This window comes from Chelonoidis abingdonii, chromosome 9 (genome assembly GCF_003597395.2).
Source record: "Chelonoidis abingdonii isolate Lonesome George chromosome 9, CheloAbing_2.0, whole genome shotgun sequence".
Taxonomy (NCBI): Eukaryota; Metazoa; Chordata; order Testudines; family Testudinidae; genus Chelonoidis; species Chelonoidis abingdonii.
Window position 1 is genome coordinate 79,379,221 of NC_133777.1, and position 15,858 is coordinate 79,395,078.

General features: G+C 44.3%; 1 protein-coding gene across 1 annotated transcript; it reads right to left on the reverse strand.

Moving 5' to 3' along the window:
- Positions 1-527: 527 nt before the first annotated feature.
- CILP (cartilage intermediate layer protein) lies at positions 528-15,541 on the reverse strand. The gene is made up of 8 exons (XM_032766064.1): positions 15,467-15,541; positions 12,730-12,813; positions 10,111-10,380; positions 8,140-8,325; positions 6,571-6,885; positions 6,318-6,426; positions 4,044-4,201; positions 528-3,371 (listed from the first exon to the last, which is right to left on the reverse strand). The coding sequence occupies exons 1-8, from the start codon at positions 15,531-15,533 to the stop codon at positions 1,024-1,026; spliced, it is 3,537 nt and encodes a 1,178-aa protein (XP_032621955.1). The 5' UTR covers positions 15,534-15,541; the 3' UTR covers positions 528-1,023.
- Between the last annotated feature and the right edge of the window lie 317 nt (positions 15,542-15,858).

Here is a 15,858-nt window from a genome sequence, read left to right on the forward strand (position 1 = left end):
TGCACTGGCTCTTAACAGAAGGAATTGCTGCAACATGCCCCCTCAAACCCTAGAAAAATCCGCAGTTGCCCATTTAGAGCAGCTTTACAGCTGCTTTGTGCTAGCAGAGCTGTGCCCACAGCGTCAGCCAGAATCTGACTCAGAATGAGGATTTTGTGGTCTGTTTTGTGAATTGTCCATGAAAACAAACAAAAAATTCACCTTTTCCTTTAGCAAATTATTCCTTGCCAGGAATAACTAGTTTGTTACTTGAACATTAATATAGACTCATCAGACACAGACGGAATACAGTACTATCAATGTTATAAAAATTACCTTTTTATGAATCTACACTATTTTACAGTGTGGAATTTTTACTTGAATCAAGCAAGAAGCAAAATAAAACAGTAGCCTTAGGCAAGTGAAACCTAAAAATCCACACGACTTCTCTGTATGCTACAAAAACACAAACTAAAATAAATGCACAATACTTCAGTAATGAATACACAGTTCTAAAATAAGCAAGGAAATAAATAAAATATTTACATTTCAAGTACAAAATCTTGCAGTTGAATTCAGTATGAAGAAATCGGTTTATTCCTTTTTATCGTTACCAACTACTGTTCAGGTACTCCTAGCTGGCAAAGTCTTTGGATCCAGAACATAGAACAATATTTTATGTGCATTATTTAATCTCTGAATTTTTCCCTGTTAGGCCAAGTTTGAAGTTGTTTAACATCAGGCAAAAATAAGATTTTATGGTGATTGCATTTAACTAAGGATGTTAACATGGTAGTATAATTGGCCCTAAACATGTTTGCTTCATATCTCTCCTTTGTGGTGGAATAAAAAGAAAATCAGAAATTGATGAAGCTTAATTACTAGAGCTGAATGAGCATAGAAATGATGTTACCAGAAATTCAGTAACGATCCCCAACTGCAGCTGAGCGGATGTACTTAGATTAGCTTATTGGCAGGTAGCTATATTCCTTTTAGAATATATTTAATCAAATATGAGTACTGTAATGGTGCTTTGGTATGTTTCTAATCTGTAGGTGTACACTGAACTCTTGGTGAACTTCTGCGTTGGGTAACTCTTCTCATCTTGGCCTGGCCAATGCAGATGTCTCTTTGTTGCCTCCTGATCCTTGTTCTCTCTCTCTGCCTAGGTGAATTCTGCAGAGACTGGAATAAGCTTTGTTGCACCACCTCTCTTTCAACACAGTTAAAAGTTAATGCTACGCCTACGTTGCTCTTCATAACTCGGGACGTACCATCAGACGTGCCATCGAAACATCTACCCAGAGCTATTTCCTTGGCTATGCTAGGGTTCTGGTCCGTGACTGTGTAGATTCCATAATTGTGTCCAAGAGGGTCAAGAGGTGCCAACATTGTGTATTCACCGGACTCATTATTTACAGCAAGGGGGAGGTGGTTCACTAGATATTCCTGAAGCATGCTATTAACACTTTCTCTATAGCACTTTCCTTGGGGAATGATTCTTACCAGTGTACGGTCCACACGGTCTTGGTCATACAGCATGCCACTGCACTTAAATTCCAGGCATGCTGTCGAAAGATTTGATTGCTCCATGTCTCGAATGGTGCGCACATCTCGGATGCCATAAAGCTTGCCAACAGTGTATGGATGCGTGCCACCCATGTTGCGAGATCTTATGTTCACCTCTTGGGGTCCGTTAATTTTTACTTTCATATAACATGCCCTATATTCCATTGGGTTGGGCCACCAAGCCTGATAGTCTTCAGTCCAACTCATTGGGTCATTTTCATTGAAGGGAACTGTATTGTAATCATACCGGTCTCTCTCTACTCTGTAAAATCTGAAGTGAGCTGCACTGTAATGCGCTTGCTCACATTCTCTTAGGTTTTCACTCGCATAGATGGGGCCATTGCTCTCTCCTGCTGTGCTTGGACTTGGTCTGGCCACTGTGATACTGAAGGCAGTTTTCTTAATTCTAGGATCCACGTGATCTGTCCTCCTGTAGTTGAGCTTGTTGAGATATGGCTGAGGGACTCCAACAGCATTAGGGTTGAGTCTGGGAGAAGAGGGCACAGCTTCAAGTTCTTCTCCCCCCAGGCTTGCCAGGATATAAGCTGAGTAGGCATCTGGACGTTGCTCATCGCAGAAGGCTGGTAAGCAAGCCCCGTTGGGACCAGTGACTGCGCTGTCAAAGCGTCCCCATGCTCTAGGGTTGGATGAATAACCTGATGCAGGCTCCATGTTTATAAGGGAAATCACAGCCCCCTCAACTTGTTCGCTGGGCAGAAATCTCTCACTCCTGTAAGCTCGTACCTTGACGTAACACCTTCTGCTCTCTGGGACGTCCAGGTTGAAGAGCCTCCTCTCTCTGATCTCCATATTCCCAACTAAGAAAATTCTTTCCTCCCGTTTGCGACGTGTGCTTTGGTCAGGTTTGAAGTCTCCTTCTTCCTCCCACAATCCTGTCTCTGGGTTCAGTGACCAGAGCTTCATCTGTTGCAGGTGTTCTGGTATCCTGACCTGCGCAGAGTCCAGGTGAACCCTTACTTTCCCTGCATTAAGAGACTCGGTGGCTGTTTCGTCAGTGAAGTCCATGGAAAACATGCCATATGTGTGCAGCGGGAGCATGTCGCCTTCCTCATTTATGTAGTTCAGGTCACTTTGTGCTGCTGTAGCTGTTGAAATATTTCTTGGGTCCAGAAACGTAACACTGGCTTTCACTTTGCCTGTGTAGAGTTCACCGTTCTGCCTATAAAACGTATTGGGAGGAATTTCTAGTTCAGCTATCGGATCATCCCCTTCCATGTCTCCTAAGGGAATCGTGTTGGTTTCAGAGGACTCTAATGTAACTGGGGCTTTCTTTCTTAGTAACTTGATCTCGTGAAACACAGCACCTCCCTTTTTGTTGAAAGGCAACACCTTAGTCGTGTTCACAAACTTCTGTAGGCGGTCAACAAAAGTAAGAACCAGCCTCTCTGTGTCTGCTGGGATGTGGACAGAGAAGGTTCCCTTGTAGCCAGTCATGCTGATTCTGTTGTTCCCTAAGTATATATGGCCAAACCTTATTGGTTCACCATTATCTGCAGCTGTGGCTCTCCCCCGGACTGTCATCTTGATCTCAGTGCACACGCTACAGCCACATTCCACAGCAACTTTAGTGGGAAGGGTGTATCCACTGCACGATATCTCTCTTGTTTCCATTTTAGAGACCCCACAGCAGTAAATAGCGCGGTCTTTGCACTGGAGCCCTTGATCTGTCTTTCCAGTGCATGTGTTTGCTGGACATTTACCAACGTCATAGTAGAAGGAGTTAGTTGCGTTTTGGAAACAGTCATGTGGGAGTCTGGTGAAGTAGCTTTCAGGTCTTGGATCGCAGGAAGCTTCATCACTCGCTGTTAAAATAGATTTTATTAGTGAACGTGTAGCTGTTTCTGTGCTGTTTGTTGCTACATGATACATCTGAACCCCTCAGATTCTGATAACCATTATTTCAATAGCAATACGTTTGTTTTTTTAATTCAGAATAATTGGATGCGTTACAAGCTTCTGTTTAGTCAAATGTCTGTGGTTCTAGTTCAGCAAAGCACATGCTTAAAAGATATTAAGGTCCGTCTATTCAGAAAAGCACTCAAGCATGTGCTAACATCCCATTCAAATCAAGAATATCCTTTAGTTATTAAGGTTAAGCATGTGCCTGAGTGTTTTGCTCAATAGGGATGAATTTAAACATATGCTTAAAGTAAGGCCCATGCTTAAGCGCTTTGTTGAACTGGGGCCTCAGCCCCAGTATCTAAAAGTACTGAGATTCTCCACTCGTATGGCGGTCAGTGCAAAGGACAATTATTTTGGGTAGATCATTAAACTGAAAGTTGATAGGTGATCCAAAGTGCACAAGGCTCATTCTTCTGTGACTGTCTGGCTAATATTGAAAGTATCTTGTATGAATGTGCTAATAATTAATATTATTTCTGCAAAACTTGACCTAAATTGCCTCAGCATATGTACCCACTGATTTTGCACATTGGGAATTCCCAAACTTCTTGTAACATGCCACATTTTCTTACCTATTACAGAAAGTTTAGCAGGGTGGGATTTCACAGACCCTGCATCGTTTCTCGCCTTGCAGAAATACTCTCCTGCCTGGTCTATGTTCAGGTTCCTTAACACCAGCTTGCTATTATATTTGTACACTGAGGAATCCAGCAAAGTTCCATTGTGGTACCTGTAAAAAACAGAAATCATTCCGTAGCCTGATAAAAAGTGAAGCAACTTGATGGGGCAAGGAATGGATGGTTTTAGTGGCTAATGCGCAGGACTGGAAATAGAGATGTGGGTTTTACTCCTGTCTCTGCTAGACATTGCTGGGTTGCTCAATTTTATGATCTGCAAAATTGGAATAATATTACCTAATGGAAATGATGGTGTGAGTTTTTATCTCTCTAATAATGCGCTTTGAAATCCTTAAACAGAAGGCACTACAGAAGAGCAAAGTATTTTTAGGAGTATCTGGTAAATACGTTATTGTGGGGCTGTCCAAATTTTGACACTGAGGGATACATTGGCTACTCTTTAGGAGCCTTCAGATAGTCCTGGTTATAATTGACACTTACTATTAAAATAAATATATGCAAACAGCCCTAATATCTGCCTGTGCTTGTATGGTCATTGATGAATGGCTAGAACTTGCTCGTTGGTTGAGTCACCAGCACTGAAACCAAAATGCCCAAGCATTCACGGAGACATTGGAGGGCTATATTAGACCACTCAGAATTTTTCTGTGGGTTGAAAGCTTTTACCAGCAGCCCGTATCCCACCCCAATAGAAGGGAATGGGAGTCTTTCCAGTGACTCCTATGGGCACTGGACCCAGGCTGTCTGTGTATTGGAGATCTCTCTCTCAAACTGGTAGAAACTTTCAGACAGGTAATGTATTTACCCGATACTCATAAAAAATACTTTGCTCTTTTGTAGGGCCTTCTACTTAAGGATTTCAAAGCACATCAGTCTTGGGCTGGATTCAGATCTGGGCTATGCCAGGGTAAACTCAGTGATGTTAAATAAGCTCAGAATTTAGCTGTGGGTCTTGTATGTTAGGCCAGTCTGCGCTGAGAATTTCTAGCAATTTTCCTACCATGGCAGTTTGTCCACTGGTTCGGCTTAACTGTTGCTAGAAACTGTGGAAATGCTTGCACATGATTTTTGCCACCATGTCACCACGGTAAGATACATAGTGGTCAAAATGCCTTCAATTGGCCTATGCTGGTGCTTCTTCCATTTCTGGCACATGTAGAACCACAATGGTCCTAAACTTGGTAAAAATTCTTGCTGTAAATCCAGGTTTAGCATAGCCAGTCCCCGCAGGTTATATCTAAAACACAGCAAACTGGTGAATGGCTACCAGCCACATTTGAAAGTTCTGCTGGGTTAGGGGTTTTTGAATTATTATTTATATATTTTTCCATACAAACTCTAACTGCAGACTTGTACAAGAAGTAATATAATATAAACATCAGAGAAACAATTACTTACAATAATAATTTCCCATTCTATAAAGTCCTACACATTATATCTGTCATTTCAAAAATATATTTGCTAAGACAATAAGGAGATAAAAATAAAATATATACTACAGAGAAAATTACTCTCTGATCCATCAGCTTTACTGTATCAACTCATCACACAAATTAAGGGTCAGATTGTGAATAGTACCGGTCACCATCAGCAATCCAACTAATGTCAATCTTTGTGGAGTAAAGTACTACACATCTACCTTGCTATAACGCTGTCCTCGGAAGCCAAAATTTTTTACTGCGTTATATCGAACTTACTTTGATCCACCAGCAGCACAGCCCCATCCCCCCCGGAGTGCTGCTTTACTGCGTTATATCCAAATTCATGTTAGATCGAGTCGCGTTATATTGGGGTAGAGGTGTACTTACGGTCTGTAAGGAGTATTATAATCTGGCCCTAAATCAGCAGTATGCTTTGATTTAGGCTGCATTCTGGCCATCTTTATACTAAACTCTTCCTCCATAGAAACAGAATTCTGCGGGGGATTTTTGAGATTCCACATGCAAATGACCTGACACACTAGTGCCTGGAAGCCCTTCAAGGCAGGGATTGATTCTTTTCTATGGTTCTGCAGCACCCAGCACAGTTGGGACATGTGGGCACGACCGTACTATAAATGCTTCCTACTAACAATAGTATAAGGATTTATTGTGGTTCTGCAGAGGAACCTAAATGCAGAGGAACTCCTAAGAGCATTGTTGCATCTCTTATAGTTGTAGCACACTCAAATGCAAAAAATAACTTTGTGGACTGCTGTTAATTGCTTACCAGAGATATTGAGCAGGGGCTGGATTCCCGACAGCTTTACAGCAGAGTATCACACTTTGCCCTATTCGCCTCACTTTATCCACTGGATCCTTTACAATGTACGGCTTCTCTTTGGGAGGGAAGAAAATCAGTATTCTTTTCAGTTTAAAGCCATGGTTAGATTTGATGAATGTTAAAAGCAGAAGCACACTACCGAGCAATCAGTGACTCATAGCAGTAAATTTTATTGCCAGAAATCTTTGTCTGTAGTTACCTGCTCTTTTCAGACGCACATGGATTATTGAGGATTTCTTGGTGCTTTCAGGTATGGGGACAGTCACAGTGGCATATCTGGCCTTTTTTATTTTCAGAATATTTTTGCCATCAGGGCACACTCCAGGAATCCTAAACCCCCCATTGCTATTGGACTCCGTTAACAGCTTCAGAGTTCCAGACTGCACATAGACAGTAGCTTCGGCAGCTGGTGCGCCGTCTGCAAGGGAGACCATTCCATGCAGTACGTGGTCCTCACACATGCAGGAATCGCACTCTGCATTCACGCGGCCCATGGAGCAAGTGAGGTTGCACTCTGGGGAAGGAAGGCGTGTAGGTTAAAATGGAGCATTCGGATTCAGTCTGGTAATGCTTTCTATTAAGGACCTTGAGTCAGATATTGCATGGGAAATAAATTTGATCCAAAACACATTTTTATTGATGATCAACAGCTGTGTGTTCGAAGCAGCTTGACTACATAGCCATTATGTTTTCATTAAGTGATAGATTTATGGCTATTGGTCACTATCTTGAAATAACTAGCTGCAGCGAGCATTCCATTCTCCCTCCCAGCATGGAACCTTGGGGAAATTTGAATCTAGGTTTGGACGTGAACTTTCCAACTTGGCCACAGCTATAGCATGGGCCAAATTAAAACCACAAATCCAAACACCGTAAACACTGGAAAAGTTGGGATGCAGATCTGAGTGTACAGGTCATGACTCAGGTCCATCTATAAAACAAACTACCCAGTTAATTCCTTGGGTTCAGTTCTGTCCTGACTTGAGTATGCAATGGGAGGTACTGCATGGCCATACTCTGAGGACAGAATTAGGGGTCTAGCAGATTAGCTCCAAAACAGTGAGTCTCAACTTTTCCTAACGTGGACTACACCTAATAGAGAGTGTATCAGGGAACCATCTCCCTTTCCAATCACAATGGCTCACACCATTTCTTCTTTCATTCACAATTGCTTAATAGCCCTATGGCAACTACAGTAATATTAGGAAAGTATATAACGTAATTTGCCTACTTTTAATGCTACTTTCCATGTGCTAATAAGAGGAGAACTAACACAACGTAACCAGGCAGCAGACCACCAGCAAGTACTCTGCAGACTAGCAGTGGTCCATGGGACACTGTTTGAGTGCTGCTCTAACAGGACATTAAACGTAGATGCTCCTTAATCCAAGAGATCCACAGAATCCCTGATGGAGCCCTGAGTGTTTCCAATACCGTGATCCCCTAATTTTGATATTTTGGTATTTTAATTTTAGCTCATCTCTGGAGCCCTCTGTTTAATCGTAAGGTAAGCACAACATAGACAGCAGCAGTATGAATTCCCCATGCTTCCCTGTCAGTGTACTTCAACTGTGACCTGACAGGACCACCCTCGGGGTGAAGGAGTAGATCAGACTTTGTGGCTTATTCATTCCTTGAGCTCTTGCCAGATTCTGGCAAGAAAGATGCTCAAACCGTACTGGTGGTTCTTGAACCCTCGTAGTTGGAGTGAGCCTGTGACATTATTCCTGGTAGGTAAGAGACACTGTAATCAAGTTTATATGAGCACCTGAACAAGAATGTCCAATGCAGAGTCGCCCTTCCTCAGTCACTTCATTACAGTGCAGGTCCAAGTGGCTCTCTGCCAGGCAGGTTCTGATACGAGTCTGGACACCAGTTTTGCCGCATTCTGCTGAGCACGCACTCCATTTCGACCATGGAGACCAAAACCTTTTTGAATCGTGCAGCAAAGACCCTTGAATAACATCATTGCAGTGTTACTAAGATGCATGTTACATATATTGTGTATTCTGTCATTTAGATTTTAAAAAACCCGAAACATATAAATGATTCCGAGTAATAAGCTATGAGAAGACTTCTGAATGCGTCTGACTTAAATCTATGGCGACTACTACATTCAGAATGACTAAAGTAAAACTCAAGGGCAATGGTTGCTTAGTCTTGAATATCTTTGTTTTTAAAGGAAATCACACAGACATTGTCACTTCAATGGAAGGATATAAGAGCGTTGGCACAAGCTAGTCCAATGACTCTGATAATAATTAAACAAACATTGTCTACAATAACATAGGTACACCTCTCATTGTGAGAATTGCACTTGTTTTACTGAGGTTCAGAACAGAACCCTGGAATACTGCTTAGCACTTACATAGCATTTTATGGGTCAGCTTATTTGCAATGTGTGATATGGTCTTGTGTATGGTTGGGATCTTAAGACACTTCAGTTAAAAAAGTTACTAGATGGAATTAATGTAATTTAAATTGCTTGCTTGCAAAATTCATGGTCTGCTCTGAGTGTTTCAAAGTCACCATGCCCCATAAAATATTTATGAGCACATTCTTTTAAATATGTACAAATCTGCTTTTATGGAAAAATGTCTGTGCACCATGTTATATGTTCTCTCCAGCTGTTGTAATCCGCCAGCTAGAAGGCCAGGTTACCTGGTAGAAATGCAGACAGATGCCCAGCTAAGGGTCTGAATAACAATGTTGGAATATGAACCCCTTGTCTTATAAAAGCAGATGTTTGATGTGGAGTTTGGTGTCTGGAGAAGGAAGGCAAACTACAGCAGCCGCAGAACTGTAATGGCTGGCTCGTCGAGAAGTTCCATGGCTTAAATGGACATTTTAAAGCTGTTGGCGCCTCAAATCCAGTGTTCTGGTTGGCTGATCTGACAGATAACAATCTCAAAAGAGGACCGTACAAGTTAAAACGCTTTTATGGGATGAATGATAAGTAGAGCCCTGTGTTTTATGCAAATATGAAATAGCACAAAATAAAAAAAAAGATTAAGCAACATAAAATGGAAAAACTCAACCCTCAGCGGAAGCTCCTGTATCTCCTGATCTGTCAGCCTGGGCATGGTGTGTGGGGTTGCAGCACCACTCAGGTTTGGTCCAACCGCTCCTCCATCATGAGGATGAGTGAGTGGTCAGGCCAAATTTGCATGAGTGGCACTGTGACCCTGGGTGCCGGTCACAATGCCCAGAGCAGGGAACCAGCCCTAGCCCTGCAGGACAGCAGCCATCACTGCAGGTCGGATGCAAGATGGACTTGCTCTGCAACCATCCCATCATGGCCTTTCAGCTCCCCCTGGGGCAGGGCCCAGCTCTTTGGCGGGGGAATGGATAAAATGAAATTATATTCCTGAAAAATAAAAGCAATTTCACGGGGCTTTAATTAGAAGCCCTGTTTTGTGTTTGAAGTCCAGGTCGAGAGACTCAGGCTTGTGCTATTATGCTAAAAATAGTAGACATTGCAGTTCAGGCTGGAGCTTGGGCTCTGAAGCCCAAGGAGGACAATGGGTTACAGAACCTGAGCTCCAGCCCACGCCACAATGACCACACACCTATTTTAGGTGTCATAGCATGAGCCCCGCACCGTAGCATTGATCCGGGCTCTGCTGCTTGCTGTGTAGACATACCCTGCATATCCTTGTTGGATGGCATGTTGAACCTTATTGCTTTGAGTGACGTGCTAAATAGTAATTCCAACCCCCCGGAGAGCTGCTGCACTTACCTATGGGACACAGGAAACGTACAGCATAATTCAAACAGGTTTTTCCTGCAGGCTGCTCCTTATTCAAACACCAGAATCCCTCCTGTAGGCTAGCATGGACTACTTGGCCTGTGTTCTGGGCAAGAACCCAATCTGTGGTTCGCGCTTCAATTCGCGTGGGTCTCTCGCACACCTTGTCCCTGAAGTAAAACCTGATGGCGTCTAAACGTTCGTGATCCCCATTGCCGCCTGGATGATCAACATTGAACCATGTGGTCCACTCCCCATGATCTGGATAACAGAAAGGATGCTGCAGTACTGACAGTCAGCTTTGGAGGCGTGATCACCACACCACCTTCTGGCTCTTGTTCCCATTTAATTTTCATCTTGAATGTTTTGTTGTTTTTTTTTATTGTGTGTCCACAGACTGGGACTGGGGTGTCAGGAATCCTGGATGCTAATGCCATCTGTGCTGTGTTACCATGGGTAAGTCCCTTAACCTCTCTGTGCCATAAAAGGTGGGTATAATACCTCCCTGAGAAGGATGTATGAGACATTAAATAACATTTGCAGGTGCTTTGAGATCCCTGTTTCCAAGTGTGGTCAAGTCTAGAAGCTTCTGTTCTAAGCCAGCGGTTCTCAGACTATGGGTTGAGACCCCAAAGTGGGTCGAGGTCCCTTTTTAATGAGATCGCCAGGGCTGGCATTAGACTTCCTGGGGCCGAAGCTGAAGCCCTGCCATACAGGACCAAAACTGAAGCTTGAGGGCTTCTGCTCTGGGTGGTGGGGCTCAAGTTACAGGCCCCCTGCTTGGGTCTGAAGCCTTTGGACTTTGCCCCACCCCACCCCTGCCTCCCAGGGCAGCAAGGCTAGGATGGGCTCAGACTTCGGTCCCCTGTCCTGGGGTCATGTAGTAATTTTTGTTGTCAGAAGGGGGTCATGGTGCAATGAAGTTTGAGAACCTGTGTTCTAAACAAATTTGTCAAATATTAGATATTTCCCCTTGTCATGAAACATGGGTTATCCCCAGCTGTCGTGTTAGCTCTAACCACAGATTTGGTAACAAGAGTGAGTTTAACCATCAGGTTAAGGGGGAAACAAGCAGCTCAAATTGGCATCCCAGTTTTTGAGCCAATGCAAATCCTTTATTTGAAATGCAGGTGGTGTGTCCCTCGTTTTGTGCTTTTAGCTATGCACATGGATGGTTCCTTCCCACCCCAACCATTGCTAATAACGGTAATGAAGGGAAAGTGAGATGGGAAGGTTTGGGTAACTGCTGTGAACGTCTGGCAATCCCTCTGCCACAACATCATTATTGTTCATCGCTTTCAATCTCTGCTGCAATTTAAATCCTAGTCTGCAGTGCCTGACGTTAGGGAACATCACTTGAGGCATCAGGGTATTTCCTGAGGATTAAGAAACAGCTGGGAGGAGCTGATGGACAAAAATGGCACTGTGGGTCATTAAATCTGCTTGGTCGTTTATCCCCAAGAAATACCCAACGGTATTGTAGAAAGATACGGGTTGTATGCAAGGTGACACTGTGCTCGGCATTTCTAGAGGATTCATGGCTGGTGGGCTAACCAGTTAAATTGATTGGCTTCTCTGCCGCGTTCTATTTGGGATGTAGGGCCAAACTCGTGGTAGGGAGCTTATCAGAGAACCCACCCACAGCAGATGGGAGCGTTAGATGGAATTTATCTGCCTTCTTTTAGCCCCTCAGATGCAAAAATGCCACAGGGGCTCATTTCAGGGTGGAGCTTAGGGAGCAGGGGGCCAGATCTTCAGTTGAGGCAGATCAATGCAGTTCCACTCACTTCAGTGGAGTGACGCTGATGTAGGGACCTGGCTGGTGGTGTACACATTTTTGCACCTAGGCCCCCTGATTAACCCACGGCCCTGCATGCAGATTCTTCCAAGTCCCGGAGGGAACTGTCTGAATGGGGAGAGAGGGTGGGGATGCTTTCAGCTAGAGCAGGGGAGACACATTTACTCTGCTTTAGCAGACCCGTTACAGGAGCATATTTACATTGATCCAGAACTTGTAAGGGACCCATGAGAAATTCCAGCCATTGATTCTGACGATGGTGGCTTGTCTTTTCATTTCGCTGGTCATGTGGGGAGAGCTCTTAATTCTCCAAGTGGTCCTGGGGCTGGGTGCTTTTCTGCCTAGCCCAGCTTTCTCAGGGCACCTTCCTTCTGCTTGTGCACACTGTGGGACAAAGTCTCCGTGGAGAGTTCTACTGAAGATGCATTGTGTGGGGCAGAGAGCCGTCCATCAAACTTCTGAGGACTGAGACTGCATGATTTCTGGTGGGGGAGGCGGGTGTAGTGAAACTGCTCCCCATTCAAGGTTTCTGTATGCATTCCTCCTCTCTGAGGAACCTCAGTGCCTAAGGGACGTGTATGAGGCTGGATTCCAGCTAGAGATATGGGCTGTGGTTGTATATTTGACCTTCAGTATGCCAGGAGAGAAGCCCGAAGCATATTGCAGTGACAGCCAAATCCTGCTGGAGGTGGGAATGAGGCCATTGCTTAAGTGCATCATCTTGTTAAACAGGTTGGATATTAAGCATGAAAAAAATATACATGATCTGTGTCCCCACCATACAAAGCTTCTGGAGATGGAAAATGACTTACTTGCTAGGTTGTCCTTTACAAAGGGACTGAGGGGTTTCTGTCTGGGCTGGAGCCTGCTGACGGATTTCTTCAGAACCCTCTCACCTGCGGGAGAAGTTTACAACAACAATAAAGACAGGGAAGAATTGATTTTTTTCCAAAATTTCTTTTAATATGCCCCCAATGTTAGTGCTGCGGGAGTCAGGGAATGGATCGATACTGTGAGATAGCTGAGTAGCTCTGTAGTCACGTGATAAATTTTTGGGGATTCAGAGTAGTCATTGATGGTCAAAGGATGTCCGTTTTTTAAAGGCTAGAAATAATTATTTTAGAAGCAGCCCTGGCTTTATTAATAGTCGGCATCCTCAAGAATTTGCTTCTCTGCAATGGGTCTGAGCTGTGGAGTTGGATATGGGTTTTCCCAAAGCTGAGAGGTACATGAAGCTGGGGCTTCCTCAACCTGCTCTGAGTTACATGGTACTTCTCCCACTGACTTAAAAGGGAGCACCACCCATGTAATTTAGTCCAGAATTGGGTTTTGATTCAGCCACTCTAGACTTAGGGGCCTTCCAAGGGTCTGATGTGGATCCAGTTCTCAGTGGCAGTGTTTGGGTCCAGAGTTTTTGTGCACAGCCATCTCAGAGCTTCTGTTTTGCACCAGTAACTGTCTGGGTAGAGATCTGCTTTGTGACCTTCCTGGGCTACAAAGGACCTGCAGCCTCGGTGGAATTTAACAGTGGGCTGAAAACACTTTTATATTTAAAACTATTTACGACAGCCAGACCTCATGATAATCCCATCCTCGGCCAAAAGCAGTTGGTCTGGGAATCTCACAAAAGCGCCTCTTCTCACCAGGTTTCCTTTCTGACAGCAAAGCAGTGGAAATTCTAAGTGAACCAAGCTGTTTTGCAGATCATAGGGCCAAAACCTGGTCCCAGTGAAGCCAATGGCAGAAGTCCCATTGACATCGATGTGACCGGAAATGTAGTCCAATAATCAGTTTCTAGCACTGCTGACTCACTGAAAAAACCCTCCCAAAATGTGTTAGATTCCAGGTAATGGGTTCCAACTGCTTTGTTTTATTTAACGCTGCAGTTAACCCCAAAAGCTAAATCTTTAACACAGCGCCCTGCCTAGGATTGGGCACTGGGCAAATGCATAGAGGAAAAGAGGAAGGAATCTTCCCCCAAGGCTGCAGCATGCTACTGTGGCCCCATCTCTGCCCCATACTTAGCCCAGCCCCAACTCTTTGATGTCTGCATGGTTGGAATATGCTTAAGATTCAGTAACGAATGGACAGTAGTAGCTATGTGCTGCTTGAGAAATGTAGGGCTGGAAGGGACCTCAAGAGCCCACTCCCCTGCACTTTGGGGAGCAATAATCTAGTTTCCCTCCCAATGGGATAAACTACAAGGTTTGAGGCAGAGTAGTGTAATCACGCACGGGCAGTGGGTCATTGCTGACTATGAGTGAGTTGTTAGCCCTATTGTTGGAGGTCAGATATGTTTTGAATGAAATTTAGAACTGTTCAGCCTGGAAACTCAGGAGGCAGGCAGGGATGGCTTGTAACACGGATGAGGAACTAGGTTACGACTAGTGTTGTGATTAGATGTTTTTGAGATAGGGAGTTTGTGTGTGTGGACATGAGCAACAAAGGGATGATCTAGATTTGTTTTCTGTTGCCTTTTTCTTTAGTTAAATTTGTGCTACTGAAAGGTGTCTGACGGAAAGCTAGAGCTGCTGGCCAGAAAAAGGAAACCGTCATGAATTTTCCCCACATTTCGTTTCGACTTTATGTCAAATTTTAATTTTTGCAGAAATTTCCCAACTATCTCTATTGACAGGGACTGAGATCCTACCTCGAGTCAGAAGAAAGGGGTTATCTGCTCTATTTTATTGCACAAGCAGTGTAACTGCAGGCTTCCTAACCCACAGTGCCCCAGCCACATGTTGATCCCGCCCTGGATACCATGTCTAAGACAATGTCGACTCTGTGGATTTCAGCAATGGGCAGCCAATCATTGGTATGCAAACTCCTAGTGTAGACAAAATGAACTGCTATACGCCATAATTTGCACCAATCTCACTTACTCCTGCTTGAACCCAGGGTAACCTGTACCAGTGCAAATCACATCTTTGCTGGCCTATATGGGGGGCCAGCGATTCAGCACTGCCACTGATGGCTGAAATTGGGGGAAATTCCCAGAACAGACAATGCCTAAGAGGTGACAGTGTAGTAGAGGGCGCACAACCTACACCATGTCGTCTGGGGTATGGCTTTCACTTACAGTGCCTGGGGTCCTGGGTTCAAATATTGGAGTAGAGGTGGGAGTGAAAATTAGGGGACTTTGATTAGGGAGAAAGGATGGTCCAGTGGTTAGAGCACTAGCCTGGACCTTGGGAAACCTAGTTTCAATTCCCGGCTCTGGTACAGACTTCCTGTGTGAGCTTGGGCAAGTCACTTTGTGTCTCTGGGCCTCAGTTTCCCATCTGCAAAATTAGGATAATAGCCCTGTCCTACCATACAGGGGTGTTAAAGAGTGTGAGGAGATCAGATCCTACAGTGACGGGGGCCAGATAAGTACCCTAGATGGGAGATGTTAGCAGGCAGTGCCAATGCACCAGTGATTTTTCTGACGTGGGCAATTCCACTGGGAACAGGCCTGAAAACAACAGCTTATTTCATATAGGCCATCAAACAGCCATCAGCAGGTGGCAGCTTTGGGTCACTACCATAATGTTGGTATAAATGTTTAACCTTCACTTGGAATAGATGTGGCGTCCAGAAGAAGGAGCGAGAGAATCCATCCTCTTGCTGCAATCATCCTTTTCTTCACTGGCTGAGCCCTCACTGAGAATGGAGAGTCTTCAAATAATTTTAGTCCCTAGGTAGTTTCCCTGAATCAGGTCACCTGTGAAGACAATTTCAGTCATCATGGGTCGGATCCAAAGCCCACTGAAGTCAGTGACAGTCTTCCCATGGATGTCAATGGGATTTGGCGGAGGCCCTATCTGATGATTCTCTCAAAGAGGTCCTGGAGGGCAATTCATCAAGGGCCAGATTTTCCCAGCCTTCTGTGGGTTGGGTAACACCTCTGTCCAGATAGAGGCTGGGTGATTTCAGGCCCCAGCATGCTACAACAGATGTCA

Excerpts from the sequence above, each read along its gene's own strand:
- CILP (XM_032766064.1), bottom strand. The coding sequence starts at position 15,533 with ATGATTGCAGCAAGAGGATGGATTCTCTCGCTCCTTCTTCTGGACGCC. Across the intron at positions 12,814-15,466 it reads CACATCTATTCCAAGTGAAG|GTGAGAGGGTTCTGAAGAAA; the intron begins GTTAAACATTTA and ends CTTCTCCCGCAG. Across the intron at positions 3,372-4,043 it reads TGCTAAACTTTCTGTAATAG|CGAGTGATGAAGCTTCCTGC; the intron begins GTAAGAAAATGT and ends CTATTTTAACAG.